The 18270-nt window shown below is 35.5% G+C and overlaps 1 protein-coding gene across 4 annotated transcripts in view; it reads right to left on the bottom strand.

The window, feature by feature from the left end:
• TEX11 (testis expressed 11) overlaps window positions 1-18270 on the bottom strand; it is a 238893-nt gene that overhangs the window by 104909 nt on the left and 115714 nt on the right. For all 4 annotated transcript variants that reach the window (XM_007097574.3, XM_042974295.1, XM_042974293.1 and 1 more), the window contains exons 14-16: window positions 15570-15721; window positions 12629-12714; window positions 5850-5987 (exon numbers count right to left, since the gene is read on the bottom strand). In XM_007097574.3, the coding sequence (XP_007097636.2) occupies window positions 5850-5987; window positions 12629-12714; window positions 15570-15721 (376 nt within the window). The remainder of the gene's footprint in view (window positions 1-5849; window positions 5988-12628; window positions 12715-15569; window positions 15722-18270) is intronic.

The raw sequence follows: 18270 nt of genomic DNA on the forward strand, positions 1-18270 counted from the left end.
ACTTAAGGTACTAGAAACTCAGAGTTGATGTCTATGAAACTACATAGTTTAATATTGTCTCAAACAAAGTATTGGAGATACTCAGTGGATAATGGCAATGAAAAATATACATTTATATGATTTCAAAAATAAACCAAAGAAATTACCTATATTTAGAATTGCTATCTCAAAAGGATGTTGCTAAATGCATGAACTAAGGAATCTGTAACATAATCTACTAAGAGTTTAGAGGAATATATTCTCCAACTCCTTTGACCCACCCAAATTAACTTCTGAAATATGATTTAGTATTTCATTTAAAAAAAAATAAAACAAAATGTGTTTCCCTCTTTCAAAAGGAAAAGAAATGATAGAAAGGAATAATGGGGTGATTTCTAATATAATACAATCTCCTTCAGTTCTGATAATCAAGCACAGATCTTGATCACTTTTAGTTTCCAATTATCAGAAATAGCATGAACAAGTGCAATTCCTTTCATCACAAGAAACTGACAGGTATTTATTGAGTTTCTATGACTATTCTTTATGTAATGAGTGTTCACTATGCATTAGGCTCTATGCTAGCTATCAGGGAAAATAAAGGTAAGCTATGGTCCCTCCCTCAAGGAGGTGGCAATCTAATAGGGGACTAAGTCAGGTATATAAATAACTAGAACACAAGGCAGAACATAAGCACCTGGGTATAAACAGAAATGTTACAAAGTTTTAGTGGAAGAGCAAGACTCAGAAATTTCCTTATAAAGCTAAGACTGTCACTAGGATAGGCTCTGAAAAGGGAAATTTCATAATGTAGGGATGCAGCGAAGAGGTATTTTGCAATGGAGAAGCATGGAAAAGGGTACAGAGGTAGAAAAGCATAGATCATGGTTAGGAAGCTACAAATAATTCAATTCAGGCTAAACATAGTATACATGTAATGGAAATAAAACAGGATCATTATGGATTCTGGAGGACACTAGAACTAAGGAATTTGGTCTTTATTTACAAGGAGCCACTGAAGACTATCGAGTGGCTCCCTGTAACTGTTAAAATATTATTCTAATAGTCATAGAGGTGATGAAAGCTTGGATTAGAGTAGTGAGGTAAAGATGGAAGAGGAGACAGCTGGCAAAAATATTGCAGAGGTAGAATTGATCAGACATGGCACATGATGAATAGAAAAGAAGGAATCCATGAATCTAAAATTTCAGTCTTAGACAAGAGCTGGATATACCCAAAGATAGTATAAAAGTGAATGTGGGCTATGACAGAGATCAGGGCTAGACATACAGATTTGGGAATGAAGAGTTGAAGCTAAAAAGGATTACTGAGGGTAGAGTGTACAGAAGAAAAAAGAGAGATCAGAGAATAAATTCATTCAACAAATGTTTATTGAAAGCATGGTTGTGGGTGTTAGGGATAAAATAGTGAACAGGATAAACATAGTACTTGCCCTCATCCAATATTTATTTGGTGAAAAGAGACAGTAACAGAAATAGAGAAAGAATAGTCAGAATAATAAATAGGATTAAGAGAAGATGTCATAGAAGCCAAAGAGAAGGTTTCTAGAAGGATGAAGTGGTTGACAGTATTATACTGTTTTGTTCTAGAGAGATCAGAAGACAAGAAGGACTGAGAAAAGATTAGACTTGATCATTAAAAGGTCACTTGTCTTCAAAAGAGCAGTTTATAGAATCATAGATGTAAAAATCAAGTGGGGAGTAGGTGGTGAGGCCAAAAACCTTAGAGTCAGCCTTGTCTATTCTTTCTCTTCTACCCTGTCTAGTATGTCAGGGAATTCTATCATCTTTACTTTTATAATCTATCCAGAATCTGATCCCGATCCACAATTCTTCCGCACTGGTCCATGCCACCTCATCTCTTGCCTTGTTATTTCAATGGCCTCCAAACTGGTCTCCTTGCTTCCACCCTTGCACCCACCCTAGTCTATCCAACACAGTGATAAGAGTGATCTTATTAAAATGCAAGTCATATCATGTGATTCCTCTGCCCAAGGCCCCTCATTAGCTTCCCATCTCACTCAGAGTTAATGACATAAATCGTTACAATGACCTACAATGTCTTTCTTATGGGATCTGTTTCCCCACTACTTCCCTGATCACAGCTTCTGCTTTTCCTAATATTACTTCTGTTGCAGCCACATTAGTCCTTTTGCTATCCCTCAAATACCCCAGGTATGCTCCTATCCCCACAACCTTTGCACTTTCAATTCCCACTATTTGGACTGCTGTTTTTTCAGATATCCACATAGCCAGATCCCTCACTTCCTCAGGTCTCTATTCAAAAGCCACCTTCTCACTGACGCCTTCCTTGGCCACTGTTATCTAAAATTTCAACCCTTCATTGCTCTTCTAAAATATTTAATGCCACCCTTTCCTGCTTAGTTTTCTCCTTAGCACTTACCACTATTTAATATAACAGGGTCAGAAAACTATGGCATTTGGGCCACTTCTAGACCACCATCTATTTTTGTACAGTCCACAAACTAAGAAGGGTTGTACATTTTTGAAAGGTTGAAAAAATTCCAAAGAAGAATAATATTTTATTACACATGAAAATTATATGAAATTCAAATTTCAGTGTTCCTAAGTAAGTTTTATTACAACACAACCATGCCAAATTGTTTACATATGGTCTACAATTGCTTTCATGGTACAAAATCAGAGTTGAGTATTTACAACAAAGGCTGTATGGCCTAGAAAACCTAAAATATTTACTACCTGGTTCTTTACAGAAAATTTGTTGACCTCTGTAATATACCATAATATTCATCTTTTTATTGTCTGTCTCTCCTAGTAGAACGATAAACTCCATGGGTATAGGTGTTTATGTCTACTTTGTTCATTACTATACTCCAATGCCTAGGACAGTACTTAATGTATAATAGTCAATAAACATTTTTTTTAATAAATGGACACTAAAAAAATGTCAGCATTAATTTTAGGTTAAAAAGATTGGTGAAAAAAGGAAGGACAAAGAGAGAACTGTAATTTGAGTAGGATGACAAGAATGAAGAAATGTTTCTGAATAAAAAAGACCTCAAAATAACTGTAGTGACAAGGAAAGAAATAGTTGAGAGAAAAATATTAAAGAGCTAAAGTGAGATTGGTAGAGAAGGTTTCCAGAGAACGTTCTTTCTAAGAGATAAGGAAGAAAGAGTAAAGAGATGAATAAAGAAAGGAGAAGTTGATGAAGTTCATGTTAGTGGCTGCAAGTTCAGAAACTTACAAGATAAAGTTTTTTTTAAAAATTTTTTAATGTTTATTTATTTTTGAGACAGAGAGAGACAGAGCATGAGCAGGGGAGGAGCAGAGAGAGAGGGAGACACAGAATCCAGGAGAGAGGGAGACACAGAATCCAAAACAGGCTCCAGGCTCTGAGCTGTCAGCACAGAGCCCGACATGGGGCTTGAACTCACAAACCGTGAGATCATGACCTGAGCCAAAGCGGGACGCTCAACCGACTGAGCCACCCAGGCACGCCACAAGATAACGTTTTTTTTTTTTTTTTTTAAGATAAAGTTGTTTGATAAAGGGAAGGGTAAGGTATGGGGGCTTAAAAACAAAAAAATCCTGGAATCACCATTGTGAGGAATATGACAGAAAGTTAACAAGAGTCCGTTTTACGGAGTGCCTAGCTGAAAAACTATGAAATTTTAGCAGATCCAATAAACATGGTTTCATAAATTTCCTGAATAGCATTCAAACAGCTCAAGGGAAGGAGTGAAAAAAAAAAGCAGACGATGAAAATTAACAAGGTGGGAACAGTAAAATAGTAAAATATAATGGACTGTGTTACTTCTTCTCACCTTTCTGTCTTAGTGCATAGGAGAGTATTCCTTACATATGAAGGGTACCAAATCAATGTTTAAGTTCGAGACAGGAAGGATGAAAGAGAAAAATACACTAACAGTAATCAAACAAGATTACATTGATCATACTGAAAATAACCTTCGGCTTCACCACCAATCTGGCCTTAAGTGATATAATCGCATACTGAACATACACTATTAGGATGGGCCTGGTTTCCTGCTCTTTTCTTCTTCCCCTTCTACCAATACCATTTGAACTCCAAATTATAGACTAAGTCCTATATTAGGCTCTAGGATCAAACTTCATATTTGTTAGAGGAGACTTAAGAAGCACTGCTTCGAGGTGCGTGGATGGCTCAATTGGTGGAACATGTGACTCTTGATCTCAGTGTCTTGAGTTCGAGCCCTACATTGGGTATACATTACTTTAAAAAAAAAAAAAAAGAAGCACTGCTTCAAGTCTTGAAAGATTGTGTCTACTCACTTCATATTCTCCTAGGAACTGCATTCCAGCCTGGCCTGCTATTCCTGACCTTTAAAACAGCCTTGTATTCTCATCCCTTTAGGTTTGGAACTCTACCTTGCTCTTTCTAGTCTGTCTACATAAAGATTTGAGTTCTGCCTTTGAATCCAAATCTCTATGGCTGAAGACCTGTTCCCTGCTGATATACTTATATGATACCAACTATTTGCATGCCTAACTTATAGAATATTTCCAACACTTAGATTTTCTTCCTTGCCATGACCTGTTTATCTGCCTATTAAAATACCCTGATGCCAACTGCTTGGTTGAATCAAAGGCAACTACGTCTTGTTCACGTCTGTAACCTCAGAGGCTATCATAGTATCTTGTGCCGTGCCCTTTCCGTTGGCATTAGCTGAACAGATATCCTTCCTTGGTGTGAAAATGCAACCATTCCCCACAAATGGCATGTCTGGCTCCAGGTGCAGGTCCTTCGCAATCTGCCAGGCCAACATAAATCATGGAAGTTACAGTAACTTTCTTATCACCTTCTTTAAGTCTTCAAGTAAGCAGTAAGCAACTATCTTTCTGAAATAGTTAATAGTATCCTATGCAGAAATATAATGAATTAGGTAACAAAATCTGTGTGATAACTTTTTCAGGACTTTCAGTAAACAGTAGTCAACTGTCTTTCTGAAACACTTAAGTGCTAGCCTGTGCTGAAATATCATGAGCTAAGTAACGTTTCAACTTCTCTTCTAGAACTATGAATTTTGAATATATAAACTAAATGGTAAATATTGTTTTGAAAGAAAATTTGAAGTATTTAGTCAAATAAACAACCCCTCAAAGTAAACAAAAACTCAAAGAAAATGTCTGGAATTACAACCCTTAATCACATATCCCCCCCTAAACTTATCATTAAAACCTGAAAAGCAACAAAGGCCTTCATATTTTATCTGGGTCCACACTTGTCCTTTTCACCTGTTCTTCCACAAGCCAATACCCTTCCCCAATATGTGCATACTACATGATACCCAAAGGAAGAAATGTCCCAATTGCTTTGGGAAATATGAATGGTTTATCTTTAAATAAGTTGTTTTCTCATTCACCTCCTAGAATTTTGTCCTGATAAACAATCAAATGCTAAACATTTTCTAGAGTGGTTGTATAGGCAACAGGTTACCCAGTAAGTAAAAGACCATTTTATACAAGTATTTTCCCACACTGAATGCTTGACCAATAAAAGCATACCTTATAATTTAGTCTGTTTCAAAGGACAATGCTGCAAATGGTTAGTAGCAGACAACTTTGCTTAAAAGTTCCAATGATATATTACTTTTCAGAAAAAGGTGCCAACTCCCCCCCCCCCAGTAACTAATGGAATTAATGGTTTTCCTAATTCTCTCCTTCTGGGAAGTCCCAATCAGGAAAATATCAATTTGAGTTCATCTTATATGAAGAAACTCTCAGACATTCTAACCTAATAGCCAAGATGTCACACCAAACTGTGTCTATCTCTCTGCCATTGCACATGACATTTTCTGCCACTGAAAAATAGATAAATCAAAGGACCTTATCAAGTTGTTTCAAATGCAGGTAACAGGAAGCCATATTCCTCTGCAGCTTGGCCAAGTCCAGATCCGTTTTATCGATTGCATAAAATCTCAGAGAATAATGGTACCAGTTTAGGGCTTCAGCATAATTTTGTACCTGAAGTTTAAAAAGAAATAAGAAAATTACAGAGGTATCTCCACATGTGACCTTAATTTTTCTAAGTCACCTCTAGAAAAAAAACAAAAGATTGTTTTATTTTCCTTTTCAGGCAACAAAACCACAACACCCTCTCTAGTTGAGTTATAAGTAAAATTTATGATCCATCTGGATCAGTGTAAGTTACAGATAAAGTGACAATTAATATTCTCTCCTTTCCCCATATTAGAAATTTCACAGAAACCATCAACAAAAGTAAAAGGCAACCTATGGAATGGGAGAAAATATCTGCAAAGCACATAGTCAATAGAGGGTTAATATCCAAAATATACAAAGAACTCCTACAACTCAATAGTAAAAAAAAAAATCCAATTTAAAAATGGGCAAAGGATCTGAATAGACATTTTTCCAAAGAAGACATATAAATGGTCACCAGGTACAAGAAAAGGTGCTCAACATCACTAATCTTTCAGAAAATGCAAATCAAAACCACAATGAGATGTCATCCATCTCACATCAAAAACTGCTATCATCAAAAAGCAAAAGATCATAAATGTTAGTGAAGATGTGGAGAAAAGGGAAACCTTGTATGATATTGGTGGGAATGTAAAATGGTAGGATCACCATGGAAAATAGTATCGAGGTTTCTCAAGAAATTAAAATTAGATCTACCATATGATCCAGCAATCCCACTTCATTATGTGAGATACCTGTACTCCCATGTTAAATATTCACAATTAGTCAAGCTATAAAAAACCCAAGTGTCCATTTACTGATGAACGGATAAAGAAAATATGGTATATGTATGTCATAGAATCTTATTCAGACATAAAAAAGAGGGAAATCCTGCCATTTGAGACAAGGATGAACCTGGAGGACTAGTATACTAGTGAAATAAGCCAGAAAGAGACAAATATTTCATGTGATCACTTATATGTGGAATCTGAAAACAAACAGTCAAACTCATAGAAACAGAGAGTACAATAGTGGTTGTGAGGGGAAGGGGTAGGGGAAATGGGGAGAGGTTGGTAAAATGGTACAAACTTTCAGTTATAAGATGAAAAAAGCCTGAAGATCTAATGTATAATATGGTGACTATAGCTGATAATACTGTATTGTATAACTGAGTTTTGCTAAGAGAGTAGGACTTAAGTGTTTTCGCCAGAAAAGGGTGACAAATATGTTAATTAAATCAATGGTTAGAACTCTTTCACAATGTATACATATACCTAACCAAATCATATTGTACACTTATATAATTTTCTCAATTTTACCTCAATAAATTTTTAAAAAGAAACGTCACATGTAGGATGAAAAGTCTGAGGGGTAATGAACTACCCTAGAAAACTCAAAATCTAATTTTTAAGTTATTAAAATGACAGTGATAAAATTTTTAAAAGAGAATATCCATAATTCACCATGCTAATACAGCTATTTTTATTTTTCTACATTCCATTTTAACTTTGTCCTTTTGTATTTGTATATAGTTGCAATCATAGCTTATGTTAAGAGTTTCACGTCCTATTCTTTCCATTTGACTTTGTTTTGTAAATGTTAAACTATGTTATTATGGAGTCTCAACAGTTGTCAATTTAAGGAATATTTATATTAAGTTAATACGCAATGATTTTCTTAATATTGGATATCTCATTGATTTCTAGGTTTTCACTCTTATAATAAAATGCCACTGTGTTTTTGTAGAATGTTTGTTTTGCTTTTTTTTCACTTTTGAGGCACCAACAAATTTTCAGTGGTAAGACACCATTAGGAAAAATGATAGAAATAACCTGGATAACTTTTTTTTAAGCTAAGAAAATTCGGATTGCTCATGCACACCAAGGTAAGGAAGATGAGTCTCTTGGACCCTCTATCATGAAGCTTCACATTTTCAATGAAGAACAAGAGCCATTAGGACCCAAATGGAATAAAACACTCTGTAACTGGAAACAGCTATACTGTGTAGCTCCAACATTGCCTTTGACTATTTAGAATTAAGATTATATTCTTCTCCAGGGATGGAAATGGGAGTTTAAAAATAAACATCCTGCAAGACTGGAAAATGAGGGGAAGGATACAGAATAATAGAAGAGAATTCTGAAGTAATTTTACATCTGCTCAGTAAAGAAATACAGGCCCTCTAAAAGAAAACAAGAATGCCATTCTATTTTGCAGTACCTGATTTTATGGAGTAAAAGAAGACATTTTGATATATGAATACATTGTGAAATAATCACCACAATCAAGCTAATTAACATATCCACCACCTCAAATAGTTACCTTTTTTGTGGTGAAAACACCTAAAAATTATTCTCTTAGCAAATTCCAAGTACACAATACATTATTATAATTATAGGCATCATGAAGTAACTTAGGTCTCTGTAACTTATTCATTCAAAAACTGAAGTTTGTATCCTTTGACCAACATACCCCCAATTCCCCCAATTCCCAAACCCTGATAACTACCATTCTATTCTGTTTTTAGGAGTTCGAATTATTTATTTATTTATTTGTTTGTTTGTTTGTTTGTTTTTTATTTTTAAAAAATGTTTATTTTTGAGAGAGAGAGAGAGAGAGAGAGAGGCGGAGCACAAGCAGGGGAGGGGCAGAGAGAGAGGGAGACACAGAATCCAAAGCAGGCTTCAGGCTCTGAGCTGTTAGCACAGAGCCTGACGCAGGCTCGAACTCATGGACCGCAAGATAATGACCTGAGCTGAAGTTGGACACTCAACCAACTAAGCCACCTAGGCGCCCTGAGTTTGACTCTTTTAGATTCCACATATAAACTGAGATCACACAGTATATGTCTTTCTGTGTCTGTCTTACTTCACTTAGCATAATGTCTTCCAGATTCATCTGTGTTGTTACAAATGACAGGTTTTCCTGTAGATATTTTGGCTAGTATGAATATTTTAACACTATTAATTCTTCCAATCTGCGAACACAAGATATCTTTCCATTTATCTGTGTCTTCAATTTCTTTCATCAATGTCTTACAGTTTTCAGTGTACAGATCTTTCATCTCCTTGGTTAAATTTATTTTTAAGTATTTTAGATGCCATGTTAAATGGGATTGTTTTCTTAGTTTCTTTTTCAGATAGTTCATGGATTATACCTAAAAGGGCAACTAATTTTTGTATACTGATTTCATATCCTGCAATTTCACTGAATTTCTTCAGCAGTTTTATTTGGTGGAGTCTTTAAGGTTTTCTATATATAATATTATGTCATCTGTAAACACAATTTTGCTTCTTCCTTTCCAATTTGAATGCCTTTTATTTATTTTTCTTGCCTAAATGATCTGGTTAGGACCTTCAATACTATGTTGAATAGAGGTGGTAAGAATGAACATCCTTGTCTAGTTCCTGATCTTTGATGAAAAGTTTTCCATTTTTCACCATGGAATATGATGTTACCTGTGGGCTTGTCATGTAAGGCCTTTATTATGTTGAGGTACATTCCTTTTACACCTAATTTGTTGAGTTTTCATAACGTAAGGATGCTGAATTCTGTGAAATGTTTTTTTCTGCATTTATTGATATAATCATATGATTTTTATCCTTCATTCTGTTCAATGTGATGTATCATATTTACTGACTTGCAGATGTTAAACCATCCTTGCATTCCAGAGGAAAATCCTACTTGGTCATTGGGTAAAATCCTTTTAAAATGCTGTTGAATTCAGTTTGCTTGTATTGTGTTGAGGGTTTTGTTCATCAGGGATATTGGCCTGTAGTTACCTTTTCTTGTAGTGTCCTTGTCTGGCTTTGTCAGGTCAATGTTGGCCATGTAAAATTAGTTTGGAAGTGTCTGGGATAAGTGTGAGTTTGAGAACAAATTGGCATTAATTCTTCTTCAAATGTTTGGTAGAATTTTACCAGTGAAACCATTTGGTAGTAGCCATTACTTCATTGGGAGATTTTTGATTACTGATTCAATCTCCTCAAATCATTATTATCTGTTCACATTTTCTATTTGTTCATGATTCAACCTAGATACATTGTGTATTTCTAGAAATTTATGCATTTCTTCTAAGTTATCCAATTTGTTGTCATATAATTGTTCACTATAGCTTCTTATAATCCTTTGTATTTATGTGGTATCAATTGTAATGTTTCCCCTTTCATTTCTAATTTTATTTGAGTTTGCTGTCTTTTTTTCCTGGTTAGTCTAGTTAAACATTTGTCAATTTCATTTATCTTTTCAAAAAACCAACTCTCATTTTCACTGAAATTTTCTACTGTTTTTTAAATCTCTATTTCATTCATTTCTGCTCCTGCTTTTTGTTGTTTCCTTCCTTCTGCTATCTTTGGGCTTATTCTTTTTCTAGTTCCTTGAGGTATAAAGTTAGGTTGTTTATTGTTTTTATGTCTATTTTAATTCTAGTGTAGTTACCTTGCAGTGTTCTATTAGTTTCATGTGTACAATACAGTGCTTCGACAATTCCATGCATCACCCAGTACTGATCATGACAACCGCAGTCCTTAATTCCCATCACCTATTTCACCTATGGCTACAAACACCTATCCCCCCACATACCACCCTTTAGATAACAATCATTTTGTTCTCTATAGTTAAGAGTTTGTTTCTTGGTTTGTCTCTCTTTTTTTTCCCCTTTGCTCACTTGCTTTGTCTCTTAAATTCCACATATAAGTGAAATCATATGGTGTTTGTCTTTCCCTGCCTGACTTATTTCACTTAGCATAATACTCTCTAGTTCCATCCATGTCATTGCAAATGGCAAGATCTCATTCTTTTTTATGGCTGATTAATATCCCATTGTATATATATACCACTTTTTCTTTATCCATTCATCTATCAATGGACACTTGGGCTGCTTCCACAATTTGGCTATTGTAAATAATGCTGTTATTATTTACAGTAATAGGTGCATTCATCCCTTTGAATTAGTGTTTTTATATTTTTTGGGTAGATACCCAGTAGTGTGATTACTGGTTAGTAGGGTAGTTCTATTATTCACTTTTTAAGGAACCACCATACCATTCTCCAGGGCAGCCGTACCATTCCCGCAAACAGTGAAAGAGGGTTCCTTTTTCTCCACATCCTCACCAACACTTGTGGTTTCTCATTTTTTTTACTTTACCCATTTTGAGAGGTGTGAAGTGGTGTCTCATTATAGTTTTGATTTGCATTTCCCTGATGATGAGTGATGTTGAGCATCTTTTCATGTGTTTGCTGGACATCTGGATGTCTTCTTTGGAGAAATGTCTCTTCATGTCTTCTGTCCATTTTTAGCTGGATTATTTGCGGGGAGACTGAGTTGTATCACTTCTTTATATATATTTTGGATACTAACCTTTTAATGGATATGTCATTTACAAGTATCTTCTCCCATTCCAAAGATTGCCTTTTAGTTTTATCGACTGTTTCCTTTGCTATGCAGATTCTTTTTATTTTAATGCAGTCCCAATAGTTTATTTTTGGTTTTGTTTCCCTTGCTTCAGGAGACATATCTAGAAAAATGTTGCTACCACCAATGTCAGATAAATTACTGCCTGTGTTTTTGAGTATTCTTAAGTTTTTTTTTTTAAGGTAAGCTCTACACTCAACATGGGATTTGAATTCACGATCCCAGTATCAAGAGTCACATGTTTCACTGAGTCAGCCAGGCACGTGTATTCTTTACTTTCTAAACAAAACAAAACAAAACAAAACAAAACAAAACAAAAAAAAACTTGTCTGAAGTTTCAAATTTTTCTACAATAAACCTGGATTCTTTTGTAAAGAGAAAAAATATTACTACTTTTTGGCATTTTTATTGCACAATACCTATTTAAAAAGCAGTTTTAGGTTTGGGGCACCTGGGTGGCTCAGTCAGTTGAGTGTCTGACTCTTGGTTTTGGCTCAAGTCATGATCCCAGGGTCATGATATTAAGCCCTGTGTCAGATTCCATGGAGAGCATGGAGCCTGCTTGGGATTTTCTCTCTCTCTCCATCTGCTCTCCACCCCAGCTCGTGAGCTCTCTCTCTCTAATAAATAAGTTAATAAAAAATTTTTTAAAAACAAAAGTTTTTAGATTCACAGAAAAATTGAGAGGAAATGTACAGAGATTGGCTATATACCTCCTGCCCCCACACATGCATAGCCTCCCGCATTATCAACATCCTCTACCAAATTGGTACATTTATTATAACTGATGAACTTACATGGACACATCATAATCACCCAAATTCCATAGTTTACATTAGGGTTCACTCTTGGTGATGTATATTCTATGGGCTTACACAAATGTATAATGACAAGTACCCATCATCATAGTATCATTCAAAATATTTTCATTGCCCTACAAATCCCCTGTGTACTCTAAATCAGTTTTTTAAAGGGAATATAACTCTTTCTTGCTCATCATGTTACAATAAATTACTTCCCTATATCTTAATATCAGATACATCATTTCCCCTTCACTGTAAGCTCCTAATGGGGATAAACCACTTCTTAGTAGCTTTAAATAAATTCTTATCCAATGCCCATTAACATTCTACATTATGAATATTTAATACATAGGTGGTACCTAAACAAAGAGATTATTCAAGTATTTGATGCTCTATTATTTTTCAGTGAACACACTTATTTGTTAGATTAGAGAAAGAAGATAAAGAATGAAAATAGATTGCTCCCAAACCTCAAAACTTCTGGCAGCTTTCTGCCACAGAATGTTGTGAAAACAGCTCACTAATTCTGGTTTCAGTTTTCTTCCTCTTCGGTGACCTGAAAATAAAAACCCAAGCTCTAAAAACAAAAATCAAGATCTATCACATTAAATAAAGAGTGCTAACTATATTCAGAACCTATAATCTTTAAGTAATGGCTACAAACACAATCACATTCAGACAGATTTTCATCATCAATTTTAGATTTACTAGCAAAACTGATTATGTAATACAATCAGAGTTTGCTATAATCACAGTAATTCTTCTATCAATTTGTGATAGTTTCCCAGCCTAGTCTCTTTTTAACGTATTTTCCATGTTCCAAATTTGATCATCATCTGGTGCTTTAATGTTACTGTGAATGAACAGACAGCAATGTTAAAAATCGTTAATAAGAACTGCTTATATTATTATGTACTAACAAGATCAGATCAAGTTCACAAGAAAGGCCAATTATACCTTAAAGCCTTTGTAAAATACTTTAAGACCACGTTTACACATAAACTTTATTACTTTAAATTGTAACTCATGTCTGATTGTTTCTGGTCTAGACATTTACAGGGCTCAAATACATTAGCACAGATTAAGGTAAAGTTTAAACTGTAATAGAATTCTATAGTCCCTTCTCTCCTACCCTTTTGGCACTATCAATTTCCACAAAACTCTTAATAAGAACACTAAGAATCTCTGACGCCCCAGCCCAGTCAGCAGACATAATTTGTTCCATGGCTTAGATAAAATAACTCACATGAGACTAAAAAGCTATTGAATATTACTTAAAATATACTTTGAGAATGTAAGTTTATAATTAGGTGTCACAACAAAACTGGCTAACTATAATCTTAGGAAAATTAGTCATTTTGGATAAACACATTTTCTAGTAAAGCGACAGTTAACTTTCATTAAACATAAAATTTTTTATTTTAAAAAGTCTAAATTATTTCACTAAAGTTCTTAATTTTTCTAAAAATTATGTTTTATAAATTATGTTTTTTTTAATATACTTTCTAGTTTTCTGAAGCACAATTTAACATTTGCTCATTCAAGGTCAACAACAGTAACAGCTATTGTATTTTACTGTACTATTAACATATCATAGTGATACCTTTGGGAATTATTATATAGTACAGATTTTTGTTTTTTAAAAAATATTTTAAATTAAAAGTATTTGAAACTGATTTATAAAATTTGTAGAGTTTTCTCCTTCCTTGTAGTCACATTATCTGTGTATTTCCCTGTAGACCCTTTCTCTGTAATATGCTACCATTAAAATCCTAAGGATTGGTTGGGACACCTGGGTGGCTCAGTAGGTTAAGCGACCGACTTTGGCTCAGGTCATGATCTCACGGTTTGTGAGTTCAAGCCCCGTGTCGGGCTCTGTACTGACGGCTCAGAGCCTAGAACCTGCTTCTGATTCTGCGTCTCCCTCTCTCTCTGCCCCTCCCTGACTCATGCTCTCTCTCTGTCTCAGAAATAAATAAACATTAAAAAAATCCTAAGGATTGGAAAACCAGGTAATCAAACTTATCAAAATTGGGTCTAAAAATAACTGGATACTTAGTGAGGGTCTGCAAGGAGCATATTATCAGTAAAATATGGTTCACAGAATCCAGAGTTCAAAAGGTTCTTCGAGATTATCTACTCAAAATATTTCCTTTTAAAAAGTATCAATGATTATGTTTTTATAAAAACATGATACAAACTTGTAAAAATTCAAGAAATCTGGTAAAATATAAAGAAAGCAGTAAGTCACCTACTACACCATTACTCAGAATACAACCCAGTATTAAGATTTACTATCACTCCTGTTATATCTCTGTATATGTGTAGAGTTAGGAGGATGTATTGGGGTGAGAATTTTCTAAGAAAGGGATCATACTTATCTGTGTTCTTCAAGGTATAGAAATCTGCAGAGAGATAGAGGGTCAGGGAAATGATGAAATCTGGTTCTACATCTCTGCTTTAACAGAAACTCTAATCTTTTATTTGGGACAGGATTCAAATAAGATTGCATTAAGAAAGGATCATGGGGTTAAAAAAGAAGTTAAAAACAGGAATGCAAAAAAAAAAAAAAATGGGGCTCCTGAGTGGCTCAGTCGGTTAAGCACCCAACTCAATTTTGGCTCAGGTCATGATCTCACAATTGGTGAGATCGAGCCCTGCATCTGGCTCTGCATGGAGTGTGGAGCCTTCTTGGGATTCTCTCTCCCCCACCCCCTCTGCTCCCCGACTTGTGCTTTCTCTCTCTCAAAATAAATAAATAAAAACTTAAAAAAAAATAGGAATGTATTTCACAACCTCTAATTTTTTTTTTAATTTTTTTTTAACATTTATTTATTTTTCAGACAGAGAGAGACAGAGCATGAACGGGGGAGAGGCAGAGAGACAGGGAGACACAGAATCGGAAGCAGGCTCCAGGCTCTGAGCCATCAGCCCAGAGCCTGATGCGGGGCTCAAACTCACGGACCGCGAGATCGTGACCTGAGCTGAAGTCAGACACTCAACCGACTGAGCCACCCAGGTGCCCCTCACAACCTCTAATTTTATAGTTAGAAAAAAACAAGATCCAGAGATGTTATTAACTTGCCAGAAGGCACACAGCTTACTTGAGATCACACTGAAATCATGATATTAGGTCTCTAATCTCACAATTTTTCACTACATAGGAGGATTTAAGCTCAGAGGTTTGTATGTTTTTGCTGTTTTGCTATTTCTGCTTAGTTTCTCATTCTAGCTTGCTGAACATGTGGAATCTGAATCCATGAGGTGTTACAGTTCATGGCGATTAGGGAGAAAAAAAGGAAGTTAGAAAAATGAATCCTCTGACCTAAGAATTTTGCCACTGTTCTGACATCTATCTAAGAATTATATGTATGTTAACACCTTTCTAAAACCTGCAGAAACCCTACTGACCTATAATGATTTCTTCAATCTTCTCCTTGGCAAGCAGTTCTTCCTTTCTTTGTAAAAGCATGTCAATGTGGAGCAGTAGAGCTTTTCCAATATCTTCTGATGACTTAAAACGTTCACAGATAATCTTCATTAAATCAAACCCAACAAATTCTCTGTTCAATGAAACACAATTTTAAATGGCATGAATAGAATAACTGGTTTTAGATCAATGGGACTATTGACAGTGAGCAAAACATGCAAGATAAAACTGTATCTGAGCTTAGGTAATATAATTACATGTCTAAATAAGCCAATTTGTTAACAATAAATTATTTAGGGGCACCTGGGTGGCTCAGTTGTTTAAGGGTCCGACTTCGGCTCAGGTCATGATCTCATGGTTCATGGATTTGAGCCCTGCGTCAGGCTCTGTGCTGACAGCTTGGAGTCTGAAGCCTGCTTCAGATTCTTGTCTCCCTCTCTCTCTGCCCCTCCCTCACTCATACTCTGTCTCTCTCTTTTTCAAAAATTAATAAACATTAAAAAAAACAAACAATAAACTATTTAATTCAATTTCAGTTTAATTTATTCAGCCACAAACATTTTCTTGTCATGAACACCTACAGTCAAATAATCATCTCTCTCCTAATGTCTAATTTATGCTTTTGCCTCCAGAACTAATGCCAATTTATAAAAATTGGAACATGAGATCAAGCAAAGACACATGAACTGACATTAGAAATTTACTAGTCCCTTGTGATGAGAACTTTTGGGATCTACTCGCTTAGCAACTTCCAAATATACCATACAGTAGTGTTAACTACAGTCATGTTGTATGTAATACCCCCAGTATTTATTTACCTTATAATTGGAGGTTTGTGCATTTTGACCATGTTAGGCCATTATGATATACTTTATTTTTTTTTAATTTTTTTAACATTTATTTATTTTTGAGAGACAGAGTACGGACTGGGGAGGGGGAGAGAGAGAAGGAGACACAGAATCCAAAGCAGGGTCCAGGCTCTGAGCTGTCGGCACAGAGCCCAATGCGGGGCTCGAACCCACAAATCGTGAGATCATGGTCTGAGCTGAAGTCAGATGCTTAACTGACTGAGCCACTCAGGTGCCCCTATGATATACACATTAAACTTACACAGTGATGAATGTCAATTATATCTCAATAAAACTGAAAGAGAAAAAAAGAAATTTACCAGTTCCCTCTGCCAACAGCTCCTTTAAAAAGTTTATTTATGCTTGATCACACAAATAGTACACCAATATATCTGGATTATTTAAAAATGCAAACAGCTCACGGATTAGAAGATGTAATATTGTTAAGATGCCAACACTACCAAAGCGATCTACAGATGTAAATGTAATCCCTACTGAGGCACCTGTGTGGCTCAGTCAGTTAAGGGCCCAACTCTTGATTTTGGCTCGGGTCATGATCTCACGGTTCTGATTTCTAGCCGGGCACGGGGCTCTGCGCTGACAGCACAGAGACTGCTTGGGATTCTCTCTTTCCCTCTTCCTCTGTTCCTCCCCCGGCTCACATGTGCTCTCTATCTCAAAAATAAATAAACATTTAAAAAAAATAAATGTAATCAATCTCTATGAAAATCCCAATGATGTTTTTTTTTTGTTTTTTTGCAGAAATGGAAAAATCCGCCCTAAAATTCATATGGAATTACAAGGGACTCCAAAGAGCCAAAACAAACCTGAAACAGAAGAACAAAGCTGTAAGACTAGCAATTCCTGATTTCAAAATTTACAACAAAGGTAATCAAAACAGTGTGGTACTGGCATAAAGACAGATATATACACCAATGGAACAGAACAGAGTTCAGAAATAAAATGCCTCACATATAATCAAATGATTTTCAACAAGGGTGCTGAGACCATTCAGCGGAGGAAAGAACAGTCTTTTCAATAAATGATCTTGGGACAATTGGATATCTGTATGCAAAAGAATGAAATTGGACATTTATATTATACCATATACAAAAATGAACTGAAAATGGATCAAATGACCTAAACAGAATAGATAAAGTATAAAACTCTTAGAAGAAAACACAGGGCTGGATGGCTTAGTTAGTTGAGCACCTGACTCAATTTTGGCTCAGATCATGATCTCACCGTTAGTGGGATCAAGCCCCAACATCAGGCTCTGTACTGACAGTGTGGAGCCTGTTTGGGATTCTCTCTCTCTTGCCCCCCTCTCTCTGCCCCTCCCATGCTTGTGCATGCTCTCTCTCTCTCTCTCTCCCTCTCTCAAAACAAATAAACATTAAAAAGAAGAAAATATAGGGGAAAATCTTCATAACACTGGATTTGGTAAGAATTTCTTGGATATGATACCAAAATCACAGGCAACAAAAGCAAAAATAGATAAACTGGACTACATTAAAATTTAAAACTTTTGTGTAACAAAGGATACAACAGAGTAAAATAAGCTATCTATGGAATGGGAGAAAAAATTTCAAATCATATCTGATATGGGATTAATATCCAGAATATGTAAAGAACTCCTAAAACTCAACAACAAAAAAAGCAAACAACCTGATTTAAAAAATGGTAAATAGGGGTGCCTGGGTGGCTTGGTCGGTTAAGCGTCCGACTTCGGCTCAGGTCATGATCTCACGGTCCGTGAGTTCGAGCCCCGTGTCGGGCTCTGTGCTGACAGCTCGGAGCCTGGAGCCTGTTTCAGATTCTGTGTCTCCCTCTC

Source organism: Panthera tigris, chromosome X (assembly GCF_018350195.1).
Source record: "Panthera tigris isolate Pti1 chromosome X, P.tigris_Pti1_mat1.1, whole genome shotgun sequence".
NCBI classification, from domain to species: Eukaryota; Metazoa; Chordata; class Mammalia; order Carnivora; family Felidae; genus Panthera; species Panthera tigris.